A 17,233-nucleotide genomic window follows, 5' to 3' on the forward strand; every position below is an offset into this window, starting at 1 on the left:
TCATAGTTCTTGCCCAGTGCTGTGGTCTGCTGCTGGCTTCAGTGAAACGCTCCTTCTGACATCTGGACCCATGAATGTCTCTGGAGTAATCAGTATTGTTATGGGCATGAAGAAGGTTTACAATTCCAGATATGTCAACCTCTTCTGTAAATGAGATGAATGTCAGCCTGACCTAGTTTCTAATTCATCAAAAGAAAGAAGTCAGAATTATAGCAAATTAAATATAGACAAGACCATGCTGATGATGTTTTATGCATTATGTCACTCGCTGGCAATGGAAGGTGGCTAACTTGGATATTAGATGATGTAGTAGTAGTAATAATAATAATTAAAGAAACCCCTAGAACAACCCCATATAAACAGGATTAGATTAGCTTTCATCTAAATGGGCGTTTTCTTGATTATACTTGCAAGCTAAAAACCAAGATATTCAGAGCCCATCTCTAATAAATATTTTTAAATTATATCCTCACCATCCCCTGTTCTGCCTGTGGATATCTGCAGCATTTTATTTTTGCCATCCACCTTTAAAGTATGAGTAAATAGTGCTTAAATATTACATTTGTTTTTGTTGAATTCTGTAGGCTATTGCGATGCACTGGATTTTTATAGCAGTTGCAGTCGATTCCAATTGAAACCGTAATTGGTATTTCGACTTGATAGCTGCTGTAAATCTCAAAGAAGGGAAGAGAAGGATGCTCTCATTTTGTTAGGCTGCTTCTCTTTCGGATGCATAGTGCATCTTCCAGCTCTCTGGGCTAATTAAAATGCCATTACAGTACATGTGGTGCTACAATACAGTCTAGGGAGACTTCCAAAAATAGATTCTTGAGTGCAGACAAATTAGAGAGGAAATATGCACTGAGCATTTTCTCATAGGTTTAAAGAGAAATAATCCATTTGCTGCCTTAATTGCTTTCTTGTAAATGTTGAAGACTTTTTTTTTCCCCTCTGTAAATTTTGAATGAGTAGACAAATAAATAATACGTCCATGATAATTACTATTCTCATTACCAATATTTTAACTTGTTCTTATACGCCATAGCTGTTAATATGCAAGTTAGGATGTTTTAGTGGACTGTGCTTAATGGTCAAGGACAGAGACTTTTATTTCTCAGTGATCCTGTTTTAGCTGCCTGGTATCCAAAGGCTACAAGGTTAGTGCATGGTCTGGTTTTAGAAATACGGCAATACAGTTGACCAGAATTACCCACTCACCCACCCCAAATCCTGCCAAGAAGTAACACAGATAAATACTGTTTGCACATTGTTCAGCAAAACAACCCCTCAACTTGTGTATAAAATGCAAGATACTTTTTGTAGATTGACTGTGGTACATATGTACTGATAGTGGGGGAAAAAACTAGATGTTCTTGGGCCTGGAAGGGGTCCATGAAATTGCTGTGGGCTTACACATGTAACAGAGACGGCGCATAACTGCCTGGGCAGTGCCAGTAAGAGTGAGGAGCGCTCGCTTTTCACAGCGAGTACCTCCTTGTAAGCTGCTGACAGCAGCCTCATGACAAGGGGTGAGGTTTACACTGGCTTGCAGATCACTAGCAGCCTTAATCAGAGGGAAGGAGCTGGGGGAAGGGGAAGATAAAAGGGACAGTTTGTGACAGCGATGGCAAGTAATATGCAGAAGATCAGTGTGTGGGACATAGCAAATGATGCTGATGAGGTATAGACACTGTGTAGGGTTGTTCTGAAGTTTGCATTCTGTCCAGTCCCTCAGACACGAGGCTGGAGGGTGTTAGGTGAACCAGAGGGTGTTTGAGGTGAATTCCCCCCCCAAATCCAGTCTGTGTGCTCAGACTGCTCCATGATGCAACCAAAAATAGGGGATGTGGAAGAGTATGGTGAGTGGGGCAGACAGGGGCTTGCTCCAAGAGCCTGCTCCCAACACGAAGTGAAGGTGGATCCTGCCAGCACTCCTCTTTGTAGAGGCTTTGAAGGTAACCCTGGTCAAGCATGCGCTAGCTCATCTCTTGAGTTAAGATGTCTGTGAGGCTGATTATGTCCTCAGACTTTTCTTGAGAAGTGCACTATCGTTGTGTTTGAGTGTATTTCAGTTGTACTGTGAAGCAGATAGGAAGGTGGCGTGATTGGAGAGAAGAGGAATGGATCTCTTTCTTTTCTTTGTGAGACAAGTTCACAACTGTTTTACTAGAAAACAGTGAAGAGAACAAGGTAATTGCTTGATGACAACTACAAATACAGGAGTTATTGATCCAGAAACATCCCCTTTCTTTCTTTCCTTAGTGAAAGCTTAATTTTGAATGTGGATGCACGTTCTGGAAAGGATGTGGTTGGGATAGTCTCTCAGATGCCAACTGTTGGCTATTTATCCTGGGCTTACTGTCAGCTGTCTGGTTTTGCCTGAGGCTTTTTATTGATTGGGCATTGCGAAATTGAAGCTTCTTTCCATTTTGGCTGGGAAGGCATGGGGGCAAGCTTTTGAGCTGTATCTTCCTGGGGAAAAAAATAGCCAAAATAATCTGGTAACTGCCTTGTAGTGGTTTGCAAAGAAACAACTATCAAATTCGTCAGCAGTCGCTTGGACTATTGCAGATGTCTTACTGGCATGTCTTATTGCTCGACGGTTTTCCTCTGCACTCTTTTTTCTTATGTAGGAACTGGAAATATGTAAGCAAAAAGCTTTAGTTCTTACTATGTTACTGAGAATGGTAGAGTCCATCAGAGGTTTTGCGGTTTGTGTCCCAAGACCACCCCAAAACCAGCTTGGAAAGGCAGCTGTGAATGGCAAGTGGCAGTAGCTGCCTTGTGTGGAGGACATGGATTTGGCAGTTCAACAGCAAGGTCTTAGGTTTTAGGACTTGCTTCTTAGAAGAGGCATAATTCCCTGCCTTCTCAGAAATAACCAATTGCTGATATGTGGTGAAGTGTTGTCCAGAAAGTATATGACTAAAGAAGACCAGAAATGTATTTGCTCAAGTGGTCTTAAGCTCCCTGCATTAGCAGATAATTGGCTCATCCTGAAAACGTTGCAGAACCAATGTATTGTCTTCCCTCAACTGAGAATAGGCTGACATTGGAAAAAGTACAGAGTTCTGCAGACTCTCTGTTGCATTTTAAAAAAATCTTTTCTCGGAGGTTTCTCCTTGATTGCCTACAATTCGTCTTCTAATGTTGAATCTAAAACTGAGGGCCGTGCATTGGCCACAGAGGCTGTCACATCCCTGAGTAATGACCTCCCTTGCCTTGCAGATGTGCCTGCTAATGCATCCTGGAATGAACTTTTGCCTTCTGCACCATTACCAAATGGTGGATGCCTCAGTTTCGTAAAGTCCTTGGCTTTTTATGTTATATCCTTGATTTGCCAGGTATTCCTCATTTGTAATTGTACATTTGACTACTATTCTTACAATAATCATTGCTACTAAAATGGTAGGCTTTTACTCATTTGTCATTGAACCTTGCATCCATCCATTTTCAAACTTGATGTTGAATTCTGCATCTCGTGCTCCAAAGGCAGATCCCTGTGATGTAAGGGCACATCTGAGTTTTAAATGCATTTTTCTTGCTCTTACCAGTGAATTGTGAACTACGGTAACATGCTGGATATATAGATTCAGAAGCAGATGCTTGAGTGGGCTTTTAAAACCAGGTGTGCACTTGGTTTAGGGTGATTAATTCAGGCCTGGTTTTCTTACTAATCTGCCCCATGTAGCTTCTCAATGCGGATTGTTGTGTTTTGGTGGGTTTTTTGGTTTTGTGGGGTTTTTTAAAATAAAACTTGAATAAAATCAAAACTTTGTTTGCCAGGCAGACATACTGACAGAGAAACAAGTAATTTTTCTGCCTTCAACTTCACATTGATCTGTCTTTTTCTGTTACCTGTTTTTTTTTTGTTCTGCCTCTTGAAATTGTCCTTTCAGGAAATCAAATCCTAGACAATAATGCCAATTTTCTATACCTCTTGATTCTGCCTTTCTTCTCTGCCTTTCTTAAAGTTTTACTCCTACAGTTCTGTAGGACTTTTCCTCTACTCTGGGTGTCCTTTAAAGATAATTGTTGGTTGTTCATCACTTAAGGAGTTCAGGTAGGCCAGGGTGATTTGCATCAGGTCGAAAGATCTGAATACGTGGAAAACTATTTAAATAACCTCCTAATTCCCAGTTCTGCCCTGCATTTTTAAACTCATCAGAGTCAATTATAGTAAGGTCGCTTACAGTTTTCTGTAAGAGCTGACTGTATGCTTCAACCTTCTGGTTTTGTTCATTATTTGTGAACATTATTGTGTGTTTGGTGTTTGTTTTTTTTGTTGTTTAGTTTTTTTAAAAAAAGTAATAAAACTGTACTTCCCTGTCCTAGTCTGTTTTGGTTTCCCTTAAATGATGTTTGTTTTGCAGCTTCATCTTTTCTAAAGGTTTTTATGTGTACATGTTTCTGTTTTATTCTGGAGTGTACTGTAGATATCTTGTCTTTGTTTTTTTATTTTCAATGTGTTTAAATCCTGCAAACCCAGCTACTTCCAAACCTGTCCTGGCTATATATTTAAAGTAACTTAAACAACTCTTTGGCACAGACTAGGATAAAAATAAAGTGTTCCATTTCTCATCAATGAATAATGGCTACATCTTATTAATTAATGAGTAGAAACACCCATCTGGAAATTAAGCTACACTAAATGTTCTCTAACTCAAGCCATAAATCAGACAGTCTGATGTCTGCCTCCTTCCAGACTCAATGGACATGTAGTTTGTCTTTCCCTTGCAAGCATCTTGGACTGGACAGTCTGCAGGCATCATTTCATTGCTGGCTGATGTCAACCCTGGGGTTATTCTGCAGTTTAGCCTCCCTGATACATCTGGAGCAACTCACCCCAGCACTTTTCTGCTATTTTTGGTGAAATCATTAGATTGATTCATAGAATCATAGAGTACCAGGTTGGAAGGGACCTCAAGGATCATCTGGTCCAAAGCACGGTGTAGACAAGACGGCCCAGCACTGAGTCGAGCTGAATCTTTTGTCCAATGTTGGGGAATCCACCACTTGCTTGGGGAGATTATTCCAGTGGCTGGTTGTTGTCATTTTCCTCCTGTGTCCAATTGGAATTTCCCCAGGAATAACTTCTGCCCATCATCCCTCGTCTTTTCCATGTGACTACTTGTAAAAAGGGAGTCGCCATCTTTTTTGTAGCCACCCTTTAAATACTGGAACATGGCGCTGACAAGTGCTGAGTGGGCTAATAACTTCTTTATCTCTGCTGGTGATGCCCTTGTTGATGCAGCCCAGCATCCTGTTGGCTTTCTGTGCTGCAGCAGCATGTTGTTCACTCATGTTGAGCTTGTTGCCCACCAGGATCCCCAGGTCCCTTTCCACAGAGCTGCTCCCTGGCCAGGTATATCCCAGCCTGTGCTGCAGTCCTGCATTATATATTCCCAGGTGTAAGACCTTATGTTTGACCTTGTTGAACTTCATAAGGTTCTTGTTAGCCCACCATTCCAGCCCATCCATGTCTTCCTTCCTGCAGGGTGGCTGTCCCTGATTGATTCATACAGAACCAATTCAAGAGCGCAATTTCTTGACAATTGTTTTTAGTAGCTTAGGAAAAAATTGGCTAGTAGAGAGCTCAAAAATGCTTTGTATTTGTAAATATTTGTCTTGAATAGTACAATATTCAAGCCAGGGTTTCTGGCTTCTAAAAGTCAAATCATGATTGCATGGTTTGACTTCTTTGCACTTTCTTTGCCTGTTGTGACAGTAAGACAAGCTGCTTCCCATCCCTGTCCACTGTTTGGGAACTGCAGAAGCACCCCCTGTGATCCATCCTAGGCGGTAAGAGGGATAAAAACATAGAGCTGTGTGTGGCACAGATAATTTTAGCATCTTCTGTGTTTTTCTCTTAGTTTTGTAAATGCCAAAGCTTTCTCTGTAGGTACATGGTCAAGCATGGAGAGAATTGGAGCTGAATGTTTGTAAAGCTGGGAGGTGGGGGGAAAACTTTTTTTTTGGTAATGGAAGCTGATTGTATTCATTTTGTCATTTCCAAACCCAGACTCTTCTTTCTCTCAGTGCTTTCTAATTTTTGGCAGAAACCATCATGCTTTTCCCTTGTTGCACAAAGGTCACTTATACAGCTGTAGGTTTAGGAGAGATCCTCTAGTAAGAGTGGTAAGAAAACCCAGTGCAGCAATAGCATCAAGGATGCTTTTCTTGAGGCTTAGTTCCCCTTAGGTGACCAGTTTATCTTCAGTGTGATGATGCAACAAGATCTGTGAAGCCAAACATAAGGTATTTTTTTTCTCTTTTAAAGTTATTTAGAGCACATAATCACAGCCTAGAAATCTGAATCCCTTCATCGTTGAGTGGTCAGTTCTCAGGATTTTTTTAACAGATAATGCTTTTGAAGTTTGACTTTGGTTTAGCTCATCTGTTTGAGAGAAGGAGTTTGTCAAAGCAAGCACTTTTTCGTGGGTAGCAGTATTGCTGAACAAGGAGGAATCTTGGTATATTGGATGTTGTATGGGCTTTAGTACTTGATCAAAACTTGATGTAGTGCAGTTAGGATTTTAAAGCCTGCCTTCAGGCTGGTGTTAGGGACTCTTCTGCTCCTTTCAGAAGGCTTAAGGTTTTTTGTGGCTTTGGTTTGGAGGTTTTTTTGGTCAGTATTGTGGTAGCAGTAGAGAGGATGCTTCATTAAATGCAGTGATATTTTAAATTTCCTAATAAACTGATCATCTAGACTCTTAAATGATTTCTTTGCTTCTTGTAGCATCTTTAGCTCCTTGTAGGAAACTGAGGAGACAAGAAGAATGTTTAACTGCTTCAAGTGGCTAAATTTGTGTTCTGGGGGTTTTTTCCTTCATTTTTGGGCTCAAAAGCCAAGCTAACTCTGAATGTGCAGCAAAGTTTTTTGAGTCTAAGATGCCCAGTTTTCTGTTGAGTGAAGCTTATTAATGGTACAAAATGTGACAGCTTTGAGTAATACAGATACTGTGCAACCACCACAATCCAGAACAAAAGAGTATCTTGTATCCTAAGTACCTGACCCGGTGTAGGATTGTGTTGATTTTGGGGAATCTCCTGCAGTATCCTGATAGCAAGTAGCATCTGAAACCAGATAAGAGTCTGCCTGCGTTTATGGAGGTATCTGGACTAAGAGTTTTTTGGCTTTGGCTTACAGTTGTTGGGATGCTGCTGGGAAAAGGACACCACTTGAGTTCCAGCTTGGAGAGTCTGGTTACAGAGCATAGGCCTCTCTTAAATACAGGCCACTTCTGCAGTGAGGCATAGTAGTTGTGTAAAATGAGCTTGAAATCTCTCCCAAGGTACTGGCTTCTTAACTGCTGCTCATGCAGCAACAGAGAAGGTGTGTGTATGGGGAGCAACAGAGCAGAACATGTGTTGTCTGCAGCTACTTCAACTAAAAAAAACAAACCCAAACCTCGTAGATGCTAGAAAGCGTGTAAATGGAAATGTCTTCAACACTGTTTTGCTTCTCAGCACTATATTAACTGTGGAGATGCCAGGCTTGTTCCCACTGTGGGACTACTGCCTGCAGCCACAGCATGGGGATTCACAGAATCATCTCGGTTGGAAAAGCCCTTAAGCTCCTCCAGTCCAGCCACGAACCTCCCACTGACCGTTCCCAACTCCACCAGATCCCTCAGCGCTGGGTCAACCCGACTCTTCAACCCCTCCAGGGATGGGGACTCCCCCCCTGCCCTGGGCAGCCCATTCCAACGCCCAACAACCCCTTCTGGGAAGAAATGCTTCCTAAGAGCCAGTCTGACCCTGCCCTGGCGCAGCTTGAGGCCATTCCCTCTTGTCCTGGCACTTGTTCCTTGGTTAAAGAGACTCATCCTCCTCCTCTCAGCACCCTCCTTTCAGGGCGTTGTAGAGGGCCATGAGGTCTCCCGTCAGCCTCCTTGTCTCCAGACTAAACTATTCCCTGGTGCCCCAGCTGTGATTGGTACTGCAGCCTCTGAGCAGCAACCCACAGTCTTGTGTGTTCACCCCTCCCCAGCAAGAGGTGGGGGTGCCCAAGGCATATCCCAGCTCATCCGATGGGGCTGAATGGGCCTGCCTCGATATGCAGGCTCCTCACCTGCAGCCAGAGGGTGACGCATCTTGTGGTACCCAGCTGCAAGTCGCACGAGAGAGTAGGATACAGAGGGCTGGGAGAAAAGGTGGTAGGTTACCAGGAGCAAGAAGGGTAGAATGATTATGCTCTGCATATACCTACCCAAAGAGTTTTTTTTAAAAAAAGTCTCCTTAAGGTAACCAACTTCTAGAAGTAGTGTATTATTTGCTGTGTGTGGGCTTCGTGTGGTGGGTGTGAGAGGTGTGAGATGGCTTGCTCCTCAAGGGGAAGGCAAGTCACGTGCTGATTTGTGCCTTTATACCTTTAACCTTTTTTTATCTATACTAGTAGCCTGGGAGAAGAGGTGCCTTATACAAGTATCTCCTGATAAACTGCCACCTCTTTTTTTTTTTTTACTGATATATATTTTTTTTAATCACTCAATACAGCAAATACAGAAGTTCAGTCTGACACAGTTTGGTTTCACTTCCAGTGTTTAAGGCGTCAGTGCTTTAAAAGATGTTCTTAAATGTTCTTCTGTGATTAGTCTATTACTCATTTTGAAACAAAGATTAAAGAGTGTTGGTTGGTGGTTTTTATAGATTAGTTGAAAAATGCAAATATTTATTTCTTAGAATTTACAAAAAAGTCTTAAAAATCTAACTTTGGTGATCTCTGATGCACTGGTGAGACTGAAAATTCACAACAGTGTGGGTGGAAGTCCATGGACGACAAAATAAAAAGCCCTGTATCAGTTTGGTTGGCTTTGAATTGGGTTACTGGCTTCATGCAGGTGCCTGTCCATAGTGAACCTGCCAAAATAACTGGTGCTGCGAACTCACGCTAGAAATAGGTGGGCTTTTGTCAGTTCTTGTCTGCCAGCAGCTTTGTACCACTGGAGGTGTGGGTTTAATACATCACTTGTTCAGAACTGTTGGGTTTAGCATGAGAAAGGACACCTTGGCTCCCAGCAGCCTCGGTGCTAATGGGGTTTTGTCAAAATTGACTCGGATTTGTCTCAAGGAGCACCTGGACTGCTGATAGAGGGCTCTGCTTTATAGCTGGGTCCTTCTCTGAAGGCACATCTTCATCTGAAATGGCTCAGCGGAGAAGCTGAAAATATTCCACTCCTCAGGAAGACTCAGGGGCTCCCCTCGCCTCTCCCTGCCGCGTGCTCCGGCTGTGCCGCAGCGTGTGCCGGAGCGGCTACGCGTGCCGTGCCGGCTGGACACCAGGGCGGCTGCTGCTTCGTTGCTAGGCAAGCCCAGCAGAGTGACCTAATTATTTTTTTTCTTCAAGCCGCTGGCAGGCTGGAGAGACGAGTTTTGGGAGCTGCTTGTGGTCCCTGAGCAATGCTGGTGTGTTCAGCACAGAAACGTAGCAAAGGTTTCAGCAGCAAGTAGGGCTCCAGTTTGCCAGTGAATTAAATTACTCATGAGGGCTGAGATAGCAAATGCCCATCTTGTAAAAAAAACAAGGCTGTAAAACCTGACATTTAGTAACCAGCGAGGATCGTATTTTTTTTGCAATCCACTTGGCTCTTTGATCTGCAGTTGACCACTGGATTGTGCATCTGTAGAGGACAATGTCTGAATGTTATTTAAAATAGTGATGTTTCACTCTACCTCTTCAACCCATTTGCCTCCTCATTTATTGCCATTTGCTGCTGCTCGTGTAGGTGAAGCTCAGCTGGCCAAGTATCAGATTCCCAACAACACTGTAGGTTGGCTACTCTGCAACAGCAAGCCCAGCCACTGTCTTGGCTCTAGAAGTAGCAAACCCAAAGCCAAAAATGTTAGTGTGAATAATCTGCATTACTTGTTTGAGAAGAACTCAGCATGGTTATAGTTTAATTTATTGACATATTGCCTGAGGCTGCACTGATCCTTGGTATGGTCACTGAAGGCAAACTCATGCAAGTGATAGAGAAGACCCAGATAGGTTCCCTCCAGAAACCTGGAATGCAGAAAACAGGGAGAAGAAAATAAAGTGTGATTATTTTTTAAAAAAAAAAAATTTATTTAATTTTGTGTGTTTTTTAACATTCTGCTGACTTCTTAACATTTTTATAATACTGTCCTTTGCTTTGTCTAAGAGATGGGGTGGCTTCTTTGATGTCTTCAGACAGGGTTTGGCTTGATCATATCTGTGATGTAGCCCAGAGTGCAGAAAGGTGTTAGAGGAGAGCAAGTGAGACAAAACTGGCAAAGGTGGAGATATTTACAGTGAAACAAATAGGTTTGAGATAAGTTTTCTGTATTCAATTATTCATAATCTAAGTGCTGAAAACATAATTTAGCTTTTTTTGCTTCAACTTTTATTGAGGGGGGGGCAGATGGGAGGGGAATGGGTGACTAGAAAATCTGGTCTGGCAGTCTACAGCAGTAGGTATTGTGTTCTTCTGTTTTAACTCAACCTGAATGCAAGATACAATCTTTGAAATATTTTAAATAGAGAACTGCTTCAGCAAGATGGATTTCTGCATATCATTTACAAAGTATGTTTTAATGCCTTTCTGAAATCCAAACTTATGCAAAATGGAGCTTGTTATGCATGTCTATGCATTTTAATCTCCTGCAGTGATTTGTCAGTTTTCCTTAACATCTCCCTGGCATATTATAGCCATTCTTCAATTTTGCTTCACAGGGTTGTGTTTCTGTCTTAGCTCACTCAGTTCTCCAAGCAAGGAATGAATTGCAATTTAGTTGTTCTATGGTAAGGTTTATAAACTGACGTGCCTGTTTCCTTGGATTGGGATTAGTACCAGTTATGGATTTAAAGACTGGGAAAACCTGAGCATAATTCGGGATACAGTATCTTTTATGCTTTAGCGTAAGCAGTTGTTAGGCAGCTGTCCTGTTAATGTTCTTGTTTCTATTGATCTGTGCTACTTGTGGGTTTCTGTTTTACACTCATAATTGGTTAGTAAGGTTTTTTTTTTTTTTTAAAAAAATATGCTTGGAATGTCTAAAATAGCTCAGTTAACCAAAGAGTTGATGTGATTTTTTTAAAAAAAAATTTTTTTTTTCCTTTTTCCAGATGGGCTTTCTGGCAGAGACCAGCCAGTAGAGCTGTTGAATCCACCTAGAGTGAACCACATGCCTAGCTCTGGTAAGAAGAAACTTTTATTAAATATTGTTCCTATTCTGGGAATGCAGTAAAAGATTCTGCAGCTCTATCTTGCAAGTGGGAGAGCAGAATGCAAATGTAAAATGCTGGAAAAAAGTGTTAGAACTTGCACACATCTACTTTCCCAGGCTGGGCGAGTGGGATTTGGGAGTGGAGGGAGGATGGAGCACAGCAGCCTTGGGAGTCTTAAATAGCTCAGCCCTCACTCTTGTCAGAGGGCTAAGTAGAGCCTAGCCTGGTTGAAGCTGCTTGTCTGCCTTTAGAAAGGAGAGGACAGCAGAACAAAGCAGCACCTTAGAGTCTTCACAGCCTAAAAGGAGCACTGCAAAGAAAAGTAGGTTTTTGAGTTGCTTCTCCCATTAAAGAGAAATCTCCTTGTGTTGAAATGAGGAGCCAAACACGACTGATCAAAGTGTATTGTGTGGGCACCAGGCTGTTTGCTTTTCTTCCTTCTTCTAATGATCCTGCTATGGTGTCTCTTGGGTCTTGTCCTTCTGGTATGAAGCAAGCATAGCAGCCACAGTGTTTATCCTGGAGTCTTGTCTGCTCCTCATGGGACTGAGAGAGATCTTATGGTTCACAACTGAAGCACTTCAAGTGATGGAAACCAGAGCTTTGGTCATAATACGTGAAATGCTGTGGAAAACAATCTGCTGCTGTCTTCTGTGTCTTCCCCCTTCTCTCTTCCAAAAGTGTTTTGTTTCCAGGTACGAACAGACAGAAGTATTTATACTAGGAATGATAGGATATACGAAGCATTATGTACTTTCCAGGCAGGAGCTTTGGAAACCAGGTAGGTTTCCAAAAACCCAACTTTCCCTCCTCTGTTGCTTCCAAAATGCCTTTAGGTCCTTTTATATTAAGGAAGAGATCTTGCAGAAGATCTAAGCGCTTCTGGTAATGCAAGTCGGAAAAATGTAAACGAAGCTTATTCAAAACAACTTCAGTAGATTAGGGAGGGAAAAAATGGACTGTGACCTAACCTAGATTTTTGTGGATTTAAATGCATATCTGGCAAAGAAAACTTTTAAAGAGGTAGAACTGTTGTGTGGAAGGAAAGGAAGAGATCCTCATTTAGCAGGTATGAGTGCTTGGCTTTGGATTCTGCAAAATTTCTCTTCCCTCTGTGTGCTCCAAACCATGAGGTAAGGGAGATTATATTTTCCTAACCCTGAGAAAGATTCTCATTTCAAGACTACCATGGTAACACGGGTCAACTTAAAGTTTTTACTACCCATTTCGTATCCATGTGCTAGATGGAATTTTGTGGCTCTGCACAAGAGGAGTCACAGTCCTCTTTTCTGTCAGCAGATCAGTGGTCAGTATTGCGAATGTGATGGGCTTTAGTCTTTTTTATTTTTTTTAATTAATTTCTTTGTTGCTTATGTCTGATGTTTCATTTTGAGATATTTCAGGACAAAGGCTGATGCTGGTTAACAAGTTAACCTGATTGTAGAGTTTGGCGTGCTCTGACTATTTTTCCCCAAATGAAAGGAGGCTTTTTTAAGGTGTTATGGACTTACACAGAATTTATGGAATTCTTACTGTTTGGACTCCATTTTGAGTATTTTTTAATAGCTCATCTGTATGCTTACTGAAAAAATAAACAGCTAGCAATTACTGGGGAGCTGTGCTCACCCTAAGTGGGCGGGATGTGAGATAGGCAGCAAAGTCTCTTTGTTGAATAACTTCTGCGAGCGTTTGAGCCGTGGGAATTCCTGTCTTGTGCTGGAAAGCTCAAGCTGGTTATGTGTGTAATGGACAAAGCGTAGGACTGACTGGGAGTGAAGGTGTGACCTTCTGCAAGAAGCAGTATTAACTCTAGACAGTGGTCACCTAGCTACTTTTCACTCAAGTCCCTACACTTGCTCAGTTTCTGCTAAATTTTGGAGAAGTATTTTCAACCCTGCAGTGCATATATGGGCTGGAAGAGTATCTCTTATTTTGATTTGCAGAACAGTAATTAAAAGCTGGAAGCACACTATTTGGCAAAAAGCTGTTTTGGCATGTTTGTAAATGCAAGCAAATATCATTGATCTTGGAAGTGGCTCATGAGCTGGCAAGTGTGTTGCCTGCCTTTACCTGTGTATCCTGGTGGTTTTTTAAAATGACCATTAAAAGTTGCTGTCAGATTGAGGGAGTTACCCACTTGGGCAAACCATTGTTGTGTCTGCTTTTTGTCATTATTACCTTTAGGAGTTGGCTGCAGATCTTTCTGAGAGAAGAAAGGAGAAGTAATACCGAATATTGCTCTGGAAAAACAAGTTATGTGTGGGTTTGTGGGGTGGTGTTCCAAGTCTCAGGCATGGCTGAAATAATGGTGTTGAAAAACAACTTAAGGGAAAAAGTGCTTGATAGTGTCCTGTGATAGTCCATTTAAATTAAACCTTACCTGTCCTGGTTATGGTAAAGTGACTGATTTGTAGCCCTCATGATGAATAAACTTGAGCAGACAATGAGCCTTTATCCCCAGAAATACATTTCTAGTTAAGATAAAATCATTGCAGTGTACTTGTAGGAAACCAAAATGTTTTCTCTTCACCACGATCCAAGTGAAGGAGAACTTTGAGCCTTGTTAGTTGTTTTTCTCTGATGTAAAGGGGTGAAAAAGACATGTACAATACCTAGGTCCTAAACATGCTCTGTTCTGTGGAAGCATCTCAAGTACAAAGTCAAAATGTTTAGAGCATTTTTATGAAACCATTTTGGGAGTTGAGCAAAATGGAGTTCAGTCATTGGCAAGGTGTGTTTTTAGGAAACTGATTTCTCTCTGTGTTTTGCATAAATTAAGGATTAATTCAAGAAGGGGAAACATTTTCTTTTTTCAAAAATGTATCACCCATAATTGATGCTTCTGAATTTTAGTTGTTTAGTAAAACAAGACAAAACCTGCACAACCCACATCTTGCACAGGAATATAATAATCTGTTTGATAATGCTGCTTTCTCTTTTTCTGGCTTCAGAATGTTACTGTATCTTTGGTGTGGTGGGGGGGAAAGAGGCAACATTGCTTTTCCTTAACTTTTACTCGATGAATTCAGAGATCCTCAGCTCAGGGGCTACACAAATTATTTTTAGTTAATGTTATGTTGAAAATCTCATGATGATTAAGGGACCTAGCAGAAGAGAAGGCTTCTTAGATACGTGGGAACAGAGGTGACCACTGCCTGGTTGTGATGGGTGGCAGCAGATCGCTTGTAGACAGGGGAAGGAATTGTCCTGCAAATTAGCATCCTGGTTTTAAGTATTTTGTGTGTGTGTTTTACAGTGGTTTTCTTCTTTTTAGCAGTGAATTTAGCTGTAGTCTGCGTAAGGGAACTGATTCATATGCAAGGAGGGAGGTACAGAGCTCTCTTGTCCTCTTTCTTTTCCTTCCTATGCTTTTAAACTATGCTTTGCGAAGCTGAGGAGCCAGTCTTAAAGACCTTGATTGTGTAAATATCTCGATATGTTGTATATAATCCTCTTAAAAACATCACCTGTGTACTAGTGATACCATCCTTGAGACTTATCAAATAGATCTTCATAAAACATACTTTGTAGAATGAGTTTTCTGTCTTTGTAAGGCTGTGTTTACAGTACTTTAGATAACTACCTCCCTTAAGTCTTTTCAGTTTTTCTTGTTGGTATAAATTTTGTCGTTGCTCATTTTCTTACAGTGCAATCTTAAGCAATTTCTTCAGTATTAGAAATGTGAAAACAACTTGATATCTGTAATACAGAAGTAAAATGCTAGAATTAAATAAAATGGAAACTAGTCCTTTTTAAGCTTAAACGCTTTAAGTAATAAAACTGAAAATTGGGATGAACAGTTTCAGCCAACCAGCCGTGTTTCCAGTATCGTGTTTCGTGCTGGTCATGGCCTAATGTTAAGTTTTGGGGATATTTGTGTACGATGTGATTACTGAATTAGGAAAGAAATTTCCCTTTCCGTAGCGTTTCCATTGGCTTTTCAGGGATGTGTTCGCACCTTGTGATAAAAACAACAGTGAAATCATAGAACTTATCGCTGTGGTTGAGTACAGCTGACAAATAGTTTACGTTGGGACATATCCATTGCAGAATACAGATGTACGGAGAGGCTGAGGAAAAGACACTGGGCTTGTTGCCCCTGAGGTGAAAACCTCTGTCTGGCCACTGTTGTGGATCAGATAGAAAGCTGCTGCATGCCTTCTTGAGGTTGTTCTCCATCTGTCACCTGCAAACCACTGGAGGTCTGTGAGGCCATCGCGCACATTAGCAAAGCGATTGGTGGTTTTCTGATGCGTTTTAGAGGGTTGATATTAGTCTCCTGCAAAACATTAGGAATTGACAGGGTAAAGCATGGAGGGTGGCTGCTGCTGAGCCATATCTATAAGAGCAACAGGGGCTTGACTGGGGATGTCCTAATGGCAGCAATGAGCAGACTGCATCTTCTACATAAGGCTGCTCGAAGTGGCCCTCCCAAATGTGGCTGTGCCCCTGCTCTCCAGGAGGGTCACTGCCTCTGGCCACGCTGGCCTCCTGCCGCTGCCTTTACCATGATGCTGCTGCTCAGCCCTTGGGACGGCTCTTCTAGCACCCTACTTCTCGCTCTTCCAGATCTGACACTAGCAAGAGCAAGGGCAGCATGGCCCGGGCAGCCAGAGGGTTATGCATGAGATTTCAGCTCATTGCTTTTTTCTTCTTCTTGGATCTAATTATCCAGTCTCACTTCCACATTCATTTGAAAAAAGTGTTGATGTATGTATGAATAAATCGTTTGCAAGAGCCTCTGGACTAATATTGTTACATTATTTTACAGGCTTTTGAAATCAGAGATTAATTCCCGTCTAAGAGGGAGGAGTTGGTCTAACAGAGCCGAATACTGAGCCATTGTTAATTTATCCCTTCAAAGGAAGGGGATGCCCTCTCACTGTACTGTGTTTTCAGATACTTGCCTGGTTCCTATAGCATGTCTGCTTCAAAAGCTCCTTCAGAAAGGTACCAAATCAGCGTGGTGCAGTGGGGCTTTGAAGCAGGTTCAGATTGCTGGTCGGTCAACTAGAGCTCAGAGCTCCCGACAGGCTCTGACAGGAGCCCGTTCATCCTTGTTCACACTGGGATGTGTTAGTATGGGAACGACATATGGCTTTCTCGTGCCCCAGAAGTGTAGCTCACATGCAGGCAGGCTAGTCCTTTAATGTTAAAAATATCCTTATCTATTCTCCATGGAATCTGGGAGGGGGCAACGGCCCACCCAAATCATAATTAAAAGTGAGTTCTTGAGAAAATAATTTTAACGTCACAACCATACATTAAGCAGATTAAATAGTTGTTTGCTTATTGTCCTATTGTTAGCTTAATTAAAAGCTGCAGGTATTTTTGTCAGGCTTGGTGTCTTAATTTTACCACCATTTAGATGCTCTGGTGTCAGATAGTGGAAAAAATGCAGGTTAGTGTTTGCTTAGAGCCTTGATAGTTAAAATCAAGTTAACCTTGTGCTTACTGCAACAGCTATGCTTGACAACCCTAAGTTGGATGTACAAAATGTAGCCCATGCAGTAACAATAAAAGAAGTGTTTTACTAGCTAGAGGTACTACTCAAGCTCCCCTTCATAACCCGTTGCTCAGCAAGGAAAGCCTTGTGCAACACTTCAGCCAGCTCCCAGATTTCCACAAATTATTCTCTGTATTGTTGTGCTTTATAAAGCCCCTTTGCAGCACGCCCAGAATGTGGTCAGCAAGTTTGGGGTTATTTATGCAGGACAGGGGCGTGAATTGCCACATCTAGAGACTCTGGGCAGCTCCCTGCAGAGTAGCGGGGAAGTTCAAGCTTCAGGACCTCTTTGCTGGACTAATATTGCTCCCAAACTCATGTTCTGTCGCTCACAGTCGTAGAATAATTTAATGATTCACTCTCTAACTCTCTGTCAGCACGTGCCGGTTGCAGGGTTGCGTGTGCATGTGTAGGGATGTATGCAAGAGGGATGAGCTATTCGGCCAGCCTGGTGAGGCACCATGTCTTGCCTAAACTTCAGCATCCATGTGCTGCAAGGAATTAAACCACTTCTCTTCCTGAGTTGGGTTTGCTGG

At 41.9% G+C, this 17,233-nt stretch overlaps 1 protein-coding gene across 12 annotated transcripts in view; it reads left to right on the forward strand.

Moving 5' to 3' along the window:
* The window catches only part of HDAC4 (histone deacetylase 4), a 265,065-nt gene that overhangs the window by 91,321 nt on the left and 156,511 nt on the right, over positions 1 to 17,233 (forward strand). For all 12 annotated transcript variants that reach the window (XM_074910181.1, XM_074910169.1, XM_074910173.1 and 9 more), the window contains one exon: positions 11,090 to 11,161. In XM_074910181.1, coding sequence (XP_074766282.1) covers positions 11,149 to 11,161 — 13 coding nt within the window. In that variant the 5' untranslated portion in view covers positions 11,090 to 11,148. The remainder of the gene's footprint in view (positions 1 to 11,089; positions 11,162 to 17,233) is intronic.

This window comes from Athene noctua, chromosome 7 (assembly GCF_965140245.1).
Source record: "Athene noctua chromosome 7, bAthNoc1.hap1.1, whole genome shotgun sequence".
Lineage (NCBI taxonomy): Eukaryota > Metazoa > Chordata > Aves > Strigiformes > Strigidae > Athene > Athene noctua.